At 40.1% G+C, this 15,995-nt stretch overlaps 1 protein-coding gene across 1 annotated transcript; it reads left to right on the forward strand.

Moving 5' to 3' along the window:
- The first annotated feature begins 5,720 nt into the window (after positions 1–5,720).
- On the forward strand, positions 5,721–15,311 carry RERGL (RERG like). The gene is made up of 5 exons (XM_086885516.1): positions 5,721–6,091; positions 6,295–6,351; positions 9,982–10,055; positions 11,943–12,091; positions 13,161–15,311. The coding sequence occupies exons 1-5, from the start codon at positions 5,974–5,976 to the stop codon at positions 13,441–13,443; spliced, it is 681 nt and encodes a 226-aa protein (XP_086741642.1). The 5' UTR covers positions 5,721–5,973; the 3' UTR covers positions 13,444–15,311.
- The last annotated feature ends 684 nt before the right edge of the window (positions 15,312–15,995 follow it).

Genomic DNA, 15,995 nt, shown 5'->3' on the forward strand with positions numbered 1-15,995 from the left:
ATTTAGGTGGGAAAAATCCCCCAAAAAACCCCCAAAAATGTGCCAAATAACCTGGTGGTAAAGGTTAATCTTCCTTGAAATGTCATAGTTTCTTGTAGCACTTTTTACCACAGCTGCTTTTGGTTTGTGAGATTCTTTTTGGAGGGGTTTTGTTTGTTTGTTTTTAATTTTTTGTATAAATAATATCAGTGACAAGGAACAAAAACTTGTTGCATCCCTTAAGAGTTTTGCAATCACCTGGGATGGAAGAAACAGAATTTTAAATTGTTATTTGATTCAAGTCATGTACTTGAACCTGTGTTTTTTAAGCCTTAAATAAATATTTCTCTATCACAAGACTGTTTAATTACTTTAAGAAGATATTTCCTGTCTTATTTTAAAACTTTTGGTAAGCATATCTGGAAAGTAACTCTTTTTCTTCTAATGCCAAAAGAGGGGAAAAAAACCTCACAAACATGTAGAATTATCTCAATAAGAAATATTCCTTTCTGACAAATTCCATTAAAAAAACAGATTACTTTTATTTTTTTTTAATTTCTGCTGAGATTATCAATAGCTTCCTCTCTATATGCATTTAATTTTTAATGTAAATTGCAAAAAAAAATAATTTTAGTTCAGAACACAATTAAAGAATACAATAAATTCTGTTTTGTTACAAATAGAGTTCTGTAAATTGAGATAAAATTCCCCTAAGCACTAAAAGTAAAAATTGTTTTCTTTGTGCTGGGATTTGGGTATCAGCACCCTTTGTGAACATTTAGCCTTGCAACTCACATTTTTCTGAACTTGGATTAGGTTAAATGTTTAAGGATTCTTGTTTTCTGGGAAAAATCTCTTACATGAGACTCAAGCAAAGCAGAATTCTGTCTAAAATTAGAAGGTACAATATTATATTGTATATATATATATATATATATATAAAATTATATATAAGGAAGATATATACAATTCAAAATCCTTTGCATCTTGTCATTAACACCTTAATTATTCAAGCAGGATTTTTTAAAGCTTTCATATGACCAAGCCATATGATGAGACTGTTTTAATATACTTTAAATGCATTTTCAGGGAAATGTAGAGGTCTTTATCTTGTGCTAGTCCCTTCATGGTTATACACTCAAAAGATAATCTGTATCCCAAGGTTTGTGTAGAGCAGATGTCAAACAAATGGTTCAGGTGTGTACTTAAAGTAAGAAACTTGAAATCAGCCTGGTGCTTTAACTTGTGCTCTAGGAGTACTTTATCACTGAGCAAATTTGTAATTTCTGCTACAAAAACCCCAAACCAAGCACTTTCCCATGGCCTGCAAGATAAAATTTCAGTCCCTTAATGAAACAACCTACCTCTAAGAGCAGCTCAGCATTTTGAGGAGGAAAATTGCATTTTTCATCTATTCCATTGCACCACACAGAAAGAAGTAACTGGGATTGTGTTCTATCAGGTTTTCTTTGTGTTGTGAATAAATACCTCTGCAGATTCCACTGAGGAGTGTATCCAAGCCTGTAGATGATGAAAACATCAAATTTAGCTGAAAATCCTGTGCTTCTAGTTAGTTTTGCTGTGGTTTTAGACACAGGCCTAGTTGGCCAGTTGGTGTTTTCATGTTAGAGTAGCAGATATAAAATTTAAAGCACTCCACCTGAAGATCTGGTGGAAAACAGACTTTAAAAGATCTTACCTGGAAGACACCACTCCATAAGCCAAAAGGGGACTAATTCTGCAGGGACACAGAGCTCACCCAGTTACAGAAATTCTCTGCCATACCCAGCAAACAGCAGGCACCTGCTTCAGCCAGTGGTTCCCAGCTGAGCTTTTTGGATTGAAGCATTGTTGTGGTTCACAGAATCCAGGAATATTGTATATTCCCAATTCCACCTGCTTTGCAGCAGCCAGGCTGCATGGCTAAAATGGAAAGTAAATGTTTTTCTGATATTCATTTTCTCCACAAGCAGTTTTGATTCTCAGAGGTCATCAAGCCATGAACATCCCAGCCTACAAAACTGGGGATGAAATAAGTGACCACATTTGACCAGTGACCTGCAGAGTTCTGAAAACCTTTAGCCTAAGCAGTTCAAAATGAATCCTTAACCATGGTCACTGAAAAAAAGTTAATTTCTTTGGTTAATCATCTGTTTTCATTATGCCTACTAGAAGCCTGTTCTCACAGCAGAGCCTTACACATGTAACCAAAGTTTACTCATTTGTCACATGAGCAGCACAGATTTCATTCCTTTTTCACCACCAGACCTGAAATTCACATGTAATGTTCAGCTCACTGGAGAGATTAACTGTTTTCTGTGCACCTCTAGCCTTATTCAGATATTTACACCCATGGGAAATGAAGGTAAAACCATTCCAGAACAGACAGATTTGGTGATGGAGAGAACAGAAAGTGACAATTTTACAAGTTGCAGGTAAGGACAGTCAACACTCAAAGAAAGCAAGCAGCAAATTCAATTTAAATTGGCTTCACTACAACATCTACCACAAACTCCTATACAAAAGGCCAAATCTAAGCAGATAATTCATAAAAAAGCATGGTCATTTTTCAGCATTTCTTCTAGCAAGTGATACTTTCTTAAGCTTCATGGTAATCAAAACTTTTCAACAAGCTGATCAACAAAAGTATTAATTACAACTTGAAATGATGTTACTTAGACAGGTGAGCAGCTTTTGCTGTGAAGTTTTGTGTGGGTGTTGATGTAGAAGAAATTTGGTGTTTGTCTTATATGTGTTGAAGGAATTAAAGAATATCTGTGTATACACTTGTAAAATGAAAATGCAGCAGTACTAATGGAAAATGGGCAGAAAACTGGATATTCAGGACTTCCTTCATAAATTTTCTCAGTTCTAAGAAACTTTTCTTAGAAAGTTTTCTTTTCAAGAAAGTTTTCTTAGTTCTAGGAAGGGCTGGAGAAAAATAGTCTTTGAGAAGAGAAATGTTCCCATTGCTTAATCTTCAATTAAACTTAATTTCTCTAATGCTTTAAGTTATGCATGTCAAATACACACAACAAATCATCTCAGTCTTCTTAACACATTTTTGTTTTGGTGTTTTACTAAAAGAAGTAAAAGTCCAGGCAGTACATTCTTTAACATGTGCAACACCCTAATTTGGTCATTATATCTCTGTTTAGGCAAGGCATGTGTTTATGTAGTTAAGTTCAAATAATGGGAACAGAGACCTGGATTCTGTTCTTCCCTTTGAAGAGGGTATAAAATAAGAATTTGGACAATTCAGATCTCAAGTACAACACTTAGTAACACAGCATTTGATTTTCAGCAAGCTGCCATATCCTCAATATTGATGCTAAGCTTCCTGTAGTCTCTCTGTCCTGTTGCAGTGGTTTCAATGTATATGAAATAACGAAATATCAAGTTGTGCCTGTTACACTAATATTGGCTAGTGATCACAGCATCCTGCTATTTCAAAAGCAAATGTTAAAATAGCCAAAAAAAAGTCAGACTGAAGTTTTCTTTAGAGACTTTACTAGCTTTTGTCTTGTGAGCAGGCAATGGCAGAACAGGACAAGGGGGAATGGTTTCAAACTGAAAGATTGTAGGGTCAGATAAGATATTAGGGCAAAATTCTTTACTGTGAGGGTGGTGAGACACTGGCACAGGGTGCCAGAGAAGTTGTGGATGTCCCACCCCTGGAAGTGTCCAAGGCCAGGCTGGATGAGGCTCAGAACAACCTGGGGCAGTGGAAATTTCTCTGTCCAAGGCAAGGGGGTTGGAAATGGATGATCTTTAAGGTCCCTTCCAATCCAGACCATTCTATGATTCAGAGAAAAAACCTCCACAAAGCAAGACAGATGTATCCTGTGATCACCCCTCCAGCCCTGAGCAACTTTTAAGCAGGGACTTTAGAGCCAAGTTCATCTGCCTGCTCATTTTAAAATATATTTTCCTACAATAAGCATTTCCATCAGCTGTAACAAACATATATTCAAATACCTCACCTGCCTGTTCTCTTGAGCTCATGTAAATCTCATGTACCTGTAATACCCCTAGCAAGCATAGTGCAGCAGTGCTTTATTGAACAATTTATAGAATTCACAACAGCTCCATCAGAAGAGAGTAAAAATATCAGAATAAGTATACTACAGTTATATAAACCAAATAAAATAAACATGAACAGAACAAGTGTAAAAGTGCAAACAACCTGGATGTTCAAGCAATCTCTTATTTCAGTGGACTAGGTAAACCTTTGCACAGATGTAACCTTTGCTCAGAACCAAACACACATTAGAGATCACTTGAGGAACCTCAAGAAAAAGGTACAGCAGACACAGGGTGTCTTTTCAGGAGGGTGAGCCCTTTCTACTTCACCTTTCACATCTTTTTTTATTTTTGCTATTTCACATTTTGCCTTTTCACAGGTGTGCTGCAAGTCTCAGCTGAACACCCTGCACCACATAACTCCAAATTTAAATTCAAGAAAAACATTCACAGGCACAAAAAGGCAAGCCCACAGAAGTTTTTTACAAGATTAGAGCTTTAGTGGGAATTAGATGATCATTTTAAAACCCAGGGCAGAGAGCAGACAAGTGCAAACCACTTTTTTTTTATTTTTTAATATATATAGCAAGTTACCCCCAGAATCACTTTAAAAAAAATAAAAATCACTTTAATTTCTTCACTTTCATATTCCTGATATAAAATGATGACAAGCCTGCAAAACAAACTTAGAGCAAAACCAAAGACACACAGAGAGAGTTTTTTGGGGTTTCTTTTTCTTTTTCTTTTTCTTTTTCTTTTTCTTTTTCTTTTTCTTTTTCTTTTTCTTTTTCTTTTTCTTTTTCTTTTTCTTTTTCTTTTTCTTTTTCTTTTTCTTTTTCTTTTCTTTTTTCTTTTCTTTTTCTTTTTTCTTTTTCTTTTTATTTATTCTTTTATTTTTTAATTTCTTTTTTCTTTTATTTTCTTTTTCCTTTTTCTTTTTCTTCTTTTTTCTTTTCTTTTTTCTTTTCCTTTTCCTTTTTCTTTTTTATTTCTTTTTTCTTTTTCTTTTTCTTTTTCTTTTTCTTTTTCTTTTTCTTTTTCTTTTTCTTTTTCTTTTTCTTTTTCTTTCTTCTTTTTTCTTTTTCTTTTTCTTTCTTCTTTTTTCTTTTTCTCTTTTCTTTTCTTTTCTTTTCTTTTCTTTTCTTTTCTTTTCTTTTCTTTTCTTTTCTTTTCTTTTTTCTTTTCTTTTCTTTTCTTTTCTTTTCTTTTCTTTTCTTTTCTTTTCTTTTCTTTTCTTTTCTTTTCTTTTCTTTTCTTTTCTTTTCTTTTCTTTTCTTTTCTTTTCTTTTCTTTTCTTTTCTTTTCTTTTCTTTTCTTTTCTTTTCTTTTCTTTTTTTTCTTTTCTTTTCTTTTCTTTTTTCCTTTTTCTTTTTCTTCTTTTTTCTTTTCTTTTCTTTTTTCCTTTTTTCTTTTTTCTTTTTTCTTTTTCTTTTTCTTTTTCTTTTTCTTTTTCTTTTTCTTTTTCTTTTTCTTTTTCTTTTTCTTTTTCTTTTTCTTTTTCTTTTTCTTTTTCTTTTTCTCTTTCTTTTTTCTTTTTCTTTTTTCTTTTTCTTTCTCTTTCCCTTTCCCTTTCCCTTTCCCTTTCCCTTTCCCTTTCCCTTTCCCTTTCCCTTTCCCTTTCCCTTTTGTTGTTTTCCCTCCCCCTGGTTCCTGGGTGCCCTGAGGGAGGAGGAGGAGGCGAGGGGCGGCATCAGGACCTGCACAAAGTTTGCTCGGCAGGGACGGCACCGGGGCACTGCAGGGGAGGAGGAGGAGGAGGAGGAGGATGAGGAGGATGGGGATGAGGAGGAGGATGAGGAGGAGGAGGATGAGGAGGATGGGGATGAGGAGGAGGAAGGCGCCTCTCCGGAGCTGGAGAGGCCGGGGAGCTGCACCTCCCTCTGCGCCGGCGGGCGGGGAGCCGGGAGGAGGCGGGATGAGGGATGAGGGATGAAGGATGAAGGATGAGGGATGAAGGATGAGGGATGAGGGATGAGGGGCGGTGTCGCCCGAGGCGCTTTAAAGGCTGGCGGGCGGCGGGGCCGGCGTGGCGGAGGAATGGCCGAGGTGAAGGTGGCCGTGCTGGGCGGCAGCGGAGCCGGCAAGTCGGGTAAGGGGGAGAGAGAGCCGGGAATGCCTCGGGTTTGGTGCGGGGGGAGAGAGAGCCGGGAATGGCTCGGGTTTGGTGCGGGGGGAGAGAGAGCCGGGAATGCCTCGGGTTTGGTGCGGGGGGAGAGAGAGCCGGGAATGGCTCGGGTTTGGTGCCGGGGGAGGCGCGGCCTCGCTAATCCTGGCTCTGCTTCCCTCCCGCAGCGCTCGCAGTGAGGTTCCTGACCCGCCGCTTCATCGGAGAGTACGCGTCCAGCGCCGGTGAGAGCCCCCGCGGCACGGAGACAGGGATGGCAGGGTACAGGGATACAGGGTACAGGGATACAGGGATGGCAGGGTACAGGGATGGCAGGGTACAGGGATGGCAGGGTACAGGGATACAGGGATGGCAGGGTACAGGGATACAGGGATGGCAGGGATGGCAGGGTACAGGGATACAGGGTACAGGGATACAGGGATACAGGGATGGCAGGGATGGCAGGGTACAGGGATACAGGGATACAGGGATACAGGGATACAGGGATGGCAGGGATGGCAGGGTACAGGGATACAGGGTATAGGGATGGCAGGGTACAGGGATACAGGGATGGCAGGGTACAGGGATACAGGGTACAGGGATACAGGGATACAGGGATGGCAGGGATGGCAGGGTACAGGGATACAGGGATACAGGGATACAGGGATACAGGGATGGCAGGGATGGCAGGGTACAGGGATACAGGGTATAGGGATGGCAGGGTACAGGGATACAGGGATGGCAGGGTACAGGGATACAGGGTACAGGGATACAGGGATACAGGGATGGCAGGGATACAGGGATACAGGGATACAGGGATGGCAGGGTACAGGGATACAGGGATACAGGGATACAGGGATGGCAGGGTACAGGGATACAGGGATACAGGGATACAGGGTACAGGGATGGCAGGGTACAGGGATACGGGGTACAGGGATACAGGGATGGCAGGGATGGCAGGGATACAGGGATGGCAGGGTACAGGGATACAGGGTACAGGGATGGCAGGGTACAGGGATACAGGGATACAGGGATACAGGGATGGCAGGGTACAGGGATACAGGGATACAGGGATGGCAGGGTACAGGGATACAGGGTACAGGGATACAGGGATGGCAGGGTGCAGGGATACAGGGTACAGGGATACAGGGATACAGGGATGGCAGGGAGTCAGGGATGCAGGGAGGCAAGGATGGCAGGGATGCAGAGATGCAGAGAAGCAGGCATGCAGAGATGCAGTGATGCAGAGATGCAGGGATGCAGGGAGGCAGAGATGCAGAGATTCAGGGATGCAGAGATGCAGGGATGCAGAGAAGCAGGCATGCAGAAATGCAGAGATGCAGGGATGCAGGGATGCAGGGATGCAGAGATGCAGAGATGCAGAGATGCAGGGATGCAGAGATGCAGGGATGCAGGGATGCAGCGATGCAGGGATGCAGGGAGACAGAGATGCAGAGATGCAGTGATGCAGAGATGCAGGGATGCAGAGATGCAGGGAGGCAGAGATGCAGAGAGGCAAGGAGGGATGGAGGGTTCCCTGGGGAGAGCAAGATGCAGCTCCTCAAGCACTGCTTTGCTGGAGAAATTGGGTAAAACCGCGGTGCCGCAGAACTTTTGGGTTGAGATTTGAGTTTCCGCTCGGGTCCTGGAGGGGAACAAGCCCTGGGGAGGGGAAAGGCGATCCGGGTGCCGGGCAGAGATCGCTCCGGAGCACAGAGAGGTGATCCTCACACAGCTGGGGACAGGGAGAGAGCCGGGCTGCCAGTGGGAGCCAGGCTGGGTTGTGGTCAGCTGGACCTGAGAGGAGATGGGGAGAGCAAAGACTGAAAAACCCCAAAATAACACCGGCTCTGCTGATGTCCCCTCCTGGGCTCCAGGGGAGAGGGAAACAGGTTGTTTATGTGGCACGGGTGCTTAGTGAAAGCACAAGGCTCTGGTTTGATGGCTGGGTGGAAAACCTCACCAGAACATGCCGATGCTTAAGACACTTGTAAATCTTGGAAGGTGGCAAAGCAGGACTTGGACTTTTACATCCCGGGTAGAAATACTGTTCAGCCGATACACAAATAACTTTGGAAGGCTGCTGCCACCCCAGCTGATGTGGCAGAAGTCCCAAAACTTAGCGAGGCACAGAGACTGCCATCTGCCTCTCTTCCTGCTAAACTGAAGAACTCTCTCCACACTTTTTTCCTTTTTCCCTGCAGGAGTCAGAGTAGCTTCTCCTGATCTCTAAATCACAAAGAGAAAAATAAATACTAATACTGAATATATCCAAATGAACTTATTCTGAAGGAAGAGCTACAAGAAATTTGTACATGTGTTCTGTTTATTATTTATTTATATATTTATATTTTAATAATAATGTATTTATATACTATTATTAAAATAAATATATGTATTTATTATACAAACACAGACTGAGCAGGCAGTTTGTGTCCCAGCTGCTCTAGGTCTAAGCTACCACGTGTAAATTACGTGCTCCAAGCCACCTGCAACCAAAAGCAGGTTCTGTTCTCAGCCTCCAGTACTGCAAGTCCTGTAAAAGGCATGTCAAACCCCCAGAACATTTTCATTTTTTAACAAATGTTTGTTGGAAGGTGAGTTCAGCGCTATTTCTAGAGATGAGGAAAGTGGTAATAAGGGTGGTAAAATAAAGACCACGCTACTATTAGTGGAGTCAAAATAATGATTAAAAGTTTGTTTAATTAAGGAAACAAACAAGGAGCTGTAGATTTTATACCCTTGAGATGCTTGGGACTGCAAGTTTATTCTTATAAATAAACTTTGAATTCTTAAGATAAGCATGAAGAATGCTGAAGATGCTGAGTTCCAGAGATCACAGAGCTATGCCTCGTTTTATCCCTCACCTACACAATTTTAAGTGTGTTTTCTGTAGTGTCAACAGCAATCCTTGTCCCTGTAGTTCAGAAAATGACAAATTAAAGTGTAGAAAGCCTGTTGGCAACCACAAACTGGTTGCACTTAGAACATCCTTCTGCTTTAAATAGTACTGATGGTTGTCTGCAGTAGAGTTCCCAGTGCTGCCAGTGGAGAGTCCTAAATCTGAGCTGCTACAGAAATATTTTTGGACTAGATCCTAAGGACATGGTCCTGTAAATCCTCTCAGTCTAATGCTGCCTGGTATGGGAGCTCTTAAAGCACCAGAAGCCATGGTAAATAAATATTATTGCTAAATAGCGACTTTTGTGCAGAATCAGAGCTGCACTTAGTCTGGCTCACTACTTTTATAATCCTGAATGATCAGCAGCATTTATCTGATTGAGAGGATTCCTCTCTCCTCTGTTTTGGAAGAGGAAATTAGGGTCTGAGAGTATTCATTCACCAAGACTGCAATGGGAACACCACAGTGCAATGGTCCTGGTCTGCCTAAGGGTGATTGGTGCAAAATTAAATAGGTTTGTTTCCAGTGTGTGTTCAGAAAAAAAGACAACTTGTCAACAACAAAACCAAAACCACAAAACAAACAAACAAAAAACCCTCCCTAACAAACATCTCAAACCTGCAAAAAAACAGATCAGAGGCAAAAAAAATCTAAATGTCTTGAGAAATCAATCAAATAACCAGTACTCAAGGAATCCTCAGTATTATCAAGTTTTGCTGTTGCCTCCTTTTCTCTTTCTCTTCTCTTTTTTTCTTTTTTTCTCTTCTCTTTTCTTTTCTTTTTTTTCTTTCTTTTATCTTTTTCTTTTTCTTTTTCTTTTTCTTTTTCTTTTTCTTTTTCTTTTTCTTTTTCTTTTTCTTTTTCTTTTTCTTTTTCTTTTTCTTTTTCTTTTTCTTTTTCTTTTTCTTTTTCTTTTTTCTTTTTCTTCATTCCCAGTCAGTAACACTGATATTCTTTGGATAATATCTCTTAGAATGCATCTACACGAAGCTCTTGTGCCTGGATGGGAGGCAGATCCACCTGGAAATTTATGACCCTTGTTCACAGGTAAGAATTTAGCAGGAGGAGGGTAAAGAAAAGCTGTTCTTCATTACTTTTGTATATGGTAAAAAGGATCAAGTGGTTACAAACTTTTGGCTGTTGGAATTTGTGCCTGTTCTTTTGGTTTTTGGTGGTTTCTTTAATTATATATTTTTTATATAAAATTTTATATAATGAAATTTTATAGTTGCTTGGACTTGGAATTACTGAGTACTTTCCCATTTCATCAAAGGAACCCTTCATTGCTGAAATTTTCTGGAAATGCATTTGTGTTTTGGAATAATACTCACAGAAATAACTTACCACTTTTGCCTTACATAAGTAAATAAAGAGATAACTTATCAGATTACGTGCAGTTGTCTCAAATACCCTGAATGAACGAAATTTAGCTTATAAAGCAAACAGCTTATTAAATGGCTGCACAAATGGTCAAAGTAGACAGGCCTGGAAGTAAGGCTTGCATTCACAGAACAATTTCCTTTTCCAAGGAAAGCCATAATGCAGCTTGTGCACATCGACAATGAAAATTTAATTACAGAAAACCACTCTGAAATAAAGTTTTTGTATTAATTTACCTAATTTCCAGGAATAGAGAAACTTGGGTACTGTGTAACATGTGCAGACCTAGATCTGGCTGATCAATCTGGCTCTCCAGGTTCCCTTTTGGGCAGCTGGGGTAAGGAATGTTAATGTGAAAGCCAAACCACTGAAAGTCTGACCCACACTTAAATTCAGGGACTTAAAAACCAAACAAACAGCACTGCTTGTTCCAGGGCACTGAGGATCCTGGAGCAGCCACTGTGCCATGGAGCAGGATGGAGTCTTCCCTTGCCACACTTTTATTAGAGGCTGCTCCTTTCCTGAGCTTGCCTGCAGCTTCCAGCTGCTGACATATTGAATCCTGTGGCACTGGGGGCTGCTTTGCTGCTTTTTATTGAGGTGTTGAAACATTGGGAGTGGCAGCTGGGTAGGATTAAACAGGTTAGAGCTAAATTACGAGAGACTTTGGTTACCACAGTAAGTTTGTGCCAGCATGCTTTGAGCTATCTTGTATTAGTTTTTTCCTTAGGAACAAAGCCTAACTTTAGCTGTTTAGCAAAGTAAATTTTTATTTTTATTTTTATTTTTTCTGATCAGCTTTTAGGTCATATGGTCTTGCTAGCTGCTGCCAAATCACATGCAGGGATGAGCTAATTTTAAATTGTTTTCAAATGTCCCTTTGCTCAGTGGGACAGTTTACAGCTGTTGCTTTCTGGAGATCAGAAGTGTGGCAGTTTCTTGGTGTGAAGAGAGTCAAGGATTAGTATTACCCTATTATCACTCAAGTGACTTTTGTCACTAGTTTTGTTAAAATTAAAATTTGTTAAAAAGTTAAAAGCTCCAAACTGGAAGAAGATTTTTTTTTTTTCCTAGCTCTTCAGAAATTTTACATATGGATAATTAGTGTTTGAAACCTGAACAATTCAAAGGGGAAATGAAACAAATGAAGAAAATCATTGGGAGCACTGTAGTCAGAATAGTGTAGAATATTAGGAACATGCAAACCAGAGCTATAATGACAAAACACAGAAATGCTGATGGCTCCTGTGGGTTTCACTCTCATGTCACCCTGCAGAACACTAAGCATAAGCAATGGTTGTGCAATTTCACAGCTTAAACAAAGTATGAATGTTCCATAATTAATTTTCCAGTGATCCAAAGTGCCATTTTTGATGTTGGTGATTTATAAGGCTTTTAGAGCAGTACTGGCCTGAATTCAGTGCCAGCACCTAGACCTATTAAATATCTTCTGCAATGAAAGTTACCATGTTCTCGCATTCACAGTGACAGAGAAAAGGCTCTGAAGTGACAGGAGTAACATTCTTTTTCTGTGTACCCTTGAACTCCTTTCAGCCACAGCAGGGGAAGCTTTCCCTCACAGATGAGCTCCACTGGGCTGATGGATTTATCATTGTTTACGACATCAGCGACAGAGCATCATTTGCATTTGCAAAAGCCCTGCTGTACAGGATCCGGGAGTCTCACATAGGAGTTTGTAAAAAGTAAGTGGCATTGTTTATTTTCTTTGTTTATTTTCTTTCCCCTCAGCAAACCCAGAGAAAAGCTGAGAACACTTCTGTGAGCTTGTGAGCAATTAAAATCCAGCAGCATGGAAGTGAAGTAGCACAATGCCAACAACAAGGTACCTGAAGGTAAAATGTGTGGCAAATTTCAATATATTTTACTGTATCCAAACATCAGGATTTTTCCTCTTATTTCTTACAGAACTAATAGTTAAATGATTGCCATAAACATTTCTGCTGTGATTTATGTGGGTGAAGAAGCCTGGCATAGTCAGTCTGTGCTTTTACTCTCCCACTCAATTACCAAAGGAGATGCACAAATACAGGGCCTGAAGAAAGCATTTCCCACAATGAAGGGAAGTAATACCACAAATATCTCCTAAACTGCTTTTAGCAGTGACCCCAACACCATTTGTGCACATGGGTGACCATATGGTAAAAAAAAAATACTTTAAAAAATCAAGAATCACCAGAACTGCAGACATGAGTGTGTGATGGTATTGCTGCATCAGTCAGCTGGGGTGCTCCCTAAATAAAAGAGTGAAATCCTTTACCTATATCAGAAGTGGAGTAAAAACCCCATTTTTTTCTGTCTGTTTTATTGCTGACCTTTCTTTATTAAGGCTAATTTCTGAAAGGAATAATTTTAGCAGAAGCTTGGAATCAGATTTCCTGTGTTTCCTTCTGAGTTATGCCACCGACACTGATGTATCTCTTGGACTCTGTTCTGTTACCTGCAAACAGAGATAATGATCAGCTTGCTTCTTCCTGAAGTGCTGACAATAAACTCAGCAGCAAAGAGCATGAAAAAAACAGTTGATTAAAAAATACATTAATTCTTTGAGTAGAGAACACAAAATGAAAATCTACTGGTGGAGAATAGCTTGTCTAGAAAATTCTTTGCCAAATGGAAAACCAGAGTTCTTCCTGGCAAGGTGAGGGGGCTGGTGAGTTCATTTTGGAATTTTTTGCAATGCCTGTTACATATTTTCCTACACACTGAATACAGTTCAATGTATGACACAGTGTTTTCTCTTTTTCATTTCAGAATGCTTGAGCCATCAATATTTTTGGTGGGCAATAAACAGGATTTATGCCACATGAGGGAAGTTGGCTGGGATGAAGGACAGAAGCTGGCAATAGATAACAAGTGCCAGTTCTGTGAACTGTCTGCAGCAGAGAATTATCAGGAGGTTGTGGCAATGTTCACCAAAGTCCTGAGGAATATCACTTCCAATTTCAAAGTCAAAGAAAAGAGAAGACCAAGTGGTTCCAAGTCGATGGCCAAATTAATCAACAATGTGTTTGGAAAGAGAAGGAAATCTGTGTAACAGATTGTTATTCTTGAAGTTGGAACAAGCTGAAATAATGGAGCAGAGGCAGCTCTTGGGATTCACTGAATTTCCTCCAAAGGTCAATATCTGGAGGAGTGAGACAGCAGAAACCAAAGGTGGGGGATAGTGTGGTCTAGACCTAGAAGAGACCTTCTGTTTCAAGCTCTGCTACAGATTTACTGTTTAGGGCTGTGCCACTTTGTAAGCTGCTCCAGAGGAGAGGTTTAGTCTGTATTTATTCAACACCAACATGGTCTTGGATAGAGCTTCTAGGTGCAACTGAAATATAAACAGTTATTTCACAGGTTCACTTATATCGGAAAAGACCTTTAAGATCATCAAATCTAGCCATTAACCAAACACTACCAAGTCTGCCACTAAACCATGTCCCTAAGTGCCACATAATATCCAGTAAACTCAGCCTTGCTGATCAAAATCTTACTTCAGAATTCTGAGTTTTGCATTTTTTTAGTATTTTTTTAATTTTTTTTTTTGTGCAAGAACATTTGCACTAAAGGAAAGCAAAATACTGTGGCTTCATGTGGTAATGTTATTTGCATTTAACTCAGGTCCTTGTGTGCCTTACACTTGCTGAAATTCATATGAATAAAATTTTGTTTTGACACCAAATCTACAAAAGGTATTTATTTACCTGCAAAGCCGCCTTGCAGGGGCACCAGAAGCAGGGAAGCAGATACATAAAGCAGTATTGTCTTCTGTTCAGTATCTTTTTTTTCCTCTGTTCCATGAGTGATGAAAGAAAGTAGAGAGGGTTGAGGAGTGTGGGAACTGAAATGTTAGTGAAATGTTAGTCAGTGACTCTGGACTCTTTTGGCAAGGTTGTTGTTGGGTGAAATAATTTCACAGCAAGGGCCAGCATAAGGTTGGTCCCTTTCACAGAAGAGTTTTTGTGAGCTTTAACAAAAGTTTCATTAGCTGTAAGGTGGATGTGGCTGCTCCATCTCAGATGGCAGCAGAAGCTTGGAAAGCACATGGGCTGGTAGAGAGCACAAGCTCCTTAGGATGTCTGGCTGGATTTAAAGGTCAGAGCTGTGCTCACAGAGAGTGTTTTTCCTAATAACCAATGTCCTTACAACTACTCACGGCTGTGGTATTGAAATGCCACTGGAGAGAGCACAAAGTGCTGTTAGCTACACTCTTCAGATGTGGATATTAAACATCAGATGGGTGTAAATATGCTGTCAGCTGGCAGAGTTCTTACTCCAGACAGCTAAATAAGGGCTTAGCCCAGCATGTTTGCAAGTGCTGTGCTCATACAGGAATTATGAAAGGGAAGTGATCTGAATTGCTGCCTCCTACCCACTCCAGGGGACAGCTGGGGTTCAGTCTTTGTAGGATGCTGAGTTGAAGCCTACCTCTGCTCTGAAATTTTACCTGCATTGAGACTAGAAAGGTTATTTTCAGTTTTTGCGTGGTCACCCATAAGACAACATAAAAAGGTCACATATAATCTTAGCACTAAGGTTGTGAAACAGTACTAAAGCACATTTTATTCTATTGACCAAAGATCACATTCTTTCTTTAAGCAAAAGATCCTGTTTATTTCACTTGTTATAAGACTACAAATACTGGAACATAGTTCTCAGCTGACAGGCCCAGCATTGCTTTGTTTTTTCTGTAGATGCTGCTCTGCCATATCAGAATTGTATTTTAACTGTATGGTCAATACCTATGAGGCTGAACGTGCAGATTACTCATGCACACCCTTCATCTTCCCAGCCCACACAGCATTCCAGAACCATTAACAGACAGCTGTAGCTTTATCCTGCCCTAGCATTGCCAGATTCCAGAACTCTTATTTGTATTTACTGCTCTGGTATTAAATAAACTGGATATAAGATGGATGTAGTAATGACTTTTTTTTTTTGGTTCGCCCTTTACTCTGGTATAAAGCTACAGATTTTTTTTTTTGACTGCTATAGAAGGAAAGCACTGTGCAGATCTGAAATTCAAACTGGAGGAGGTAAATCTGGGAATCAGCCACTTGCACTAAAGAAAACCTCTGGCTGTGTTTGCTGAGCACAATGAAGAAACCCTCATGTGCCTTTAAGCAGAAAAGAGATCCTTTAAAAAAAAAAATGCTTTATCCTTAAAAATTAGTCAAAATAGCTACAGAGAGGTCAATTCCTTCTGTTCATATTCCTGGGAATGTTTCAGATAGATGGAACCTGTAGTACAGCCCATAGTCTTTTTGTCTGGATGGAGTGAGTGTTGGAACAGAGAGTAGCTGTCACCTGGGCCATGTGCTCACCTGAAAACCACCTGAAACAGCTGGATGACTTAGAAACAGGAAAATTAAGACTTCAGCATACTAAATCACCCAGCACAGACATAATTTGGTGCTCTTAGCATTGGGATTTCACCTGTCTTTTATTGGTGGTAAGTGAAGATGTACAAGAATGCAGAAGTTTAAAGCACATACACATTTTCCCATTCTAAATGTATTTTTCTAATAACTTTTAAGAAGGAAGGCCTTTAAAAGTGCTTAAAAGACTAACACACACACACACACACATATATATATATAT

This window comes from Cyanistes caeruleus, chromosome 4, assembly GCF_971803275.1.
Source record: "Cyanistes caeruleus chromosome 4, bCyaCae1.hap1.1, whole genome shotgun sequence".
Taxonomy (NCBI): Eukaryota; Metazoa; Chordata; class Aves; order Passeriformes; family Paridae; genus Cyanistes; species Cyanistes caeruleus.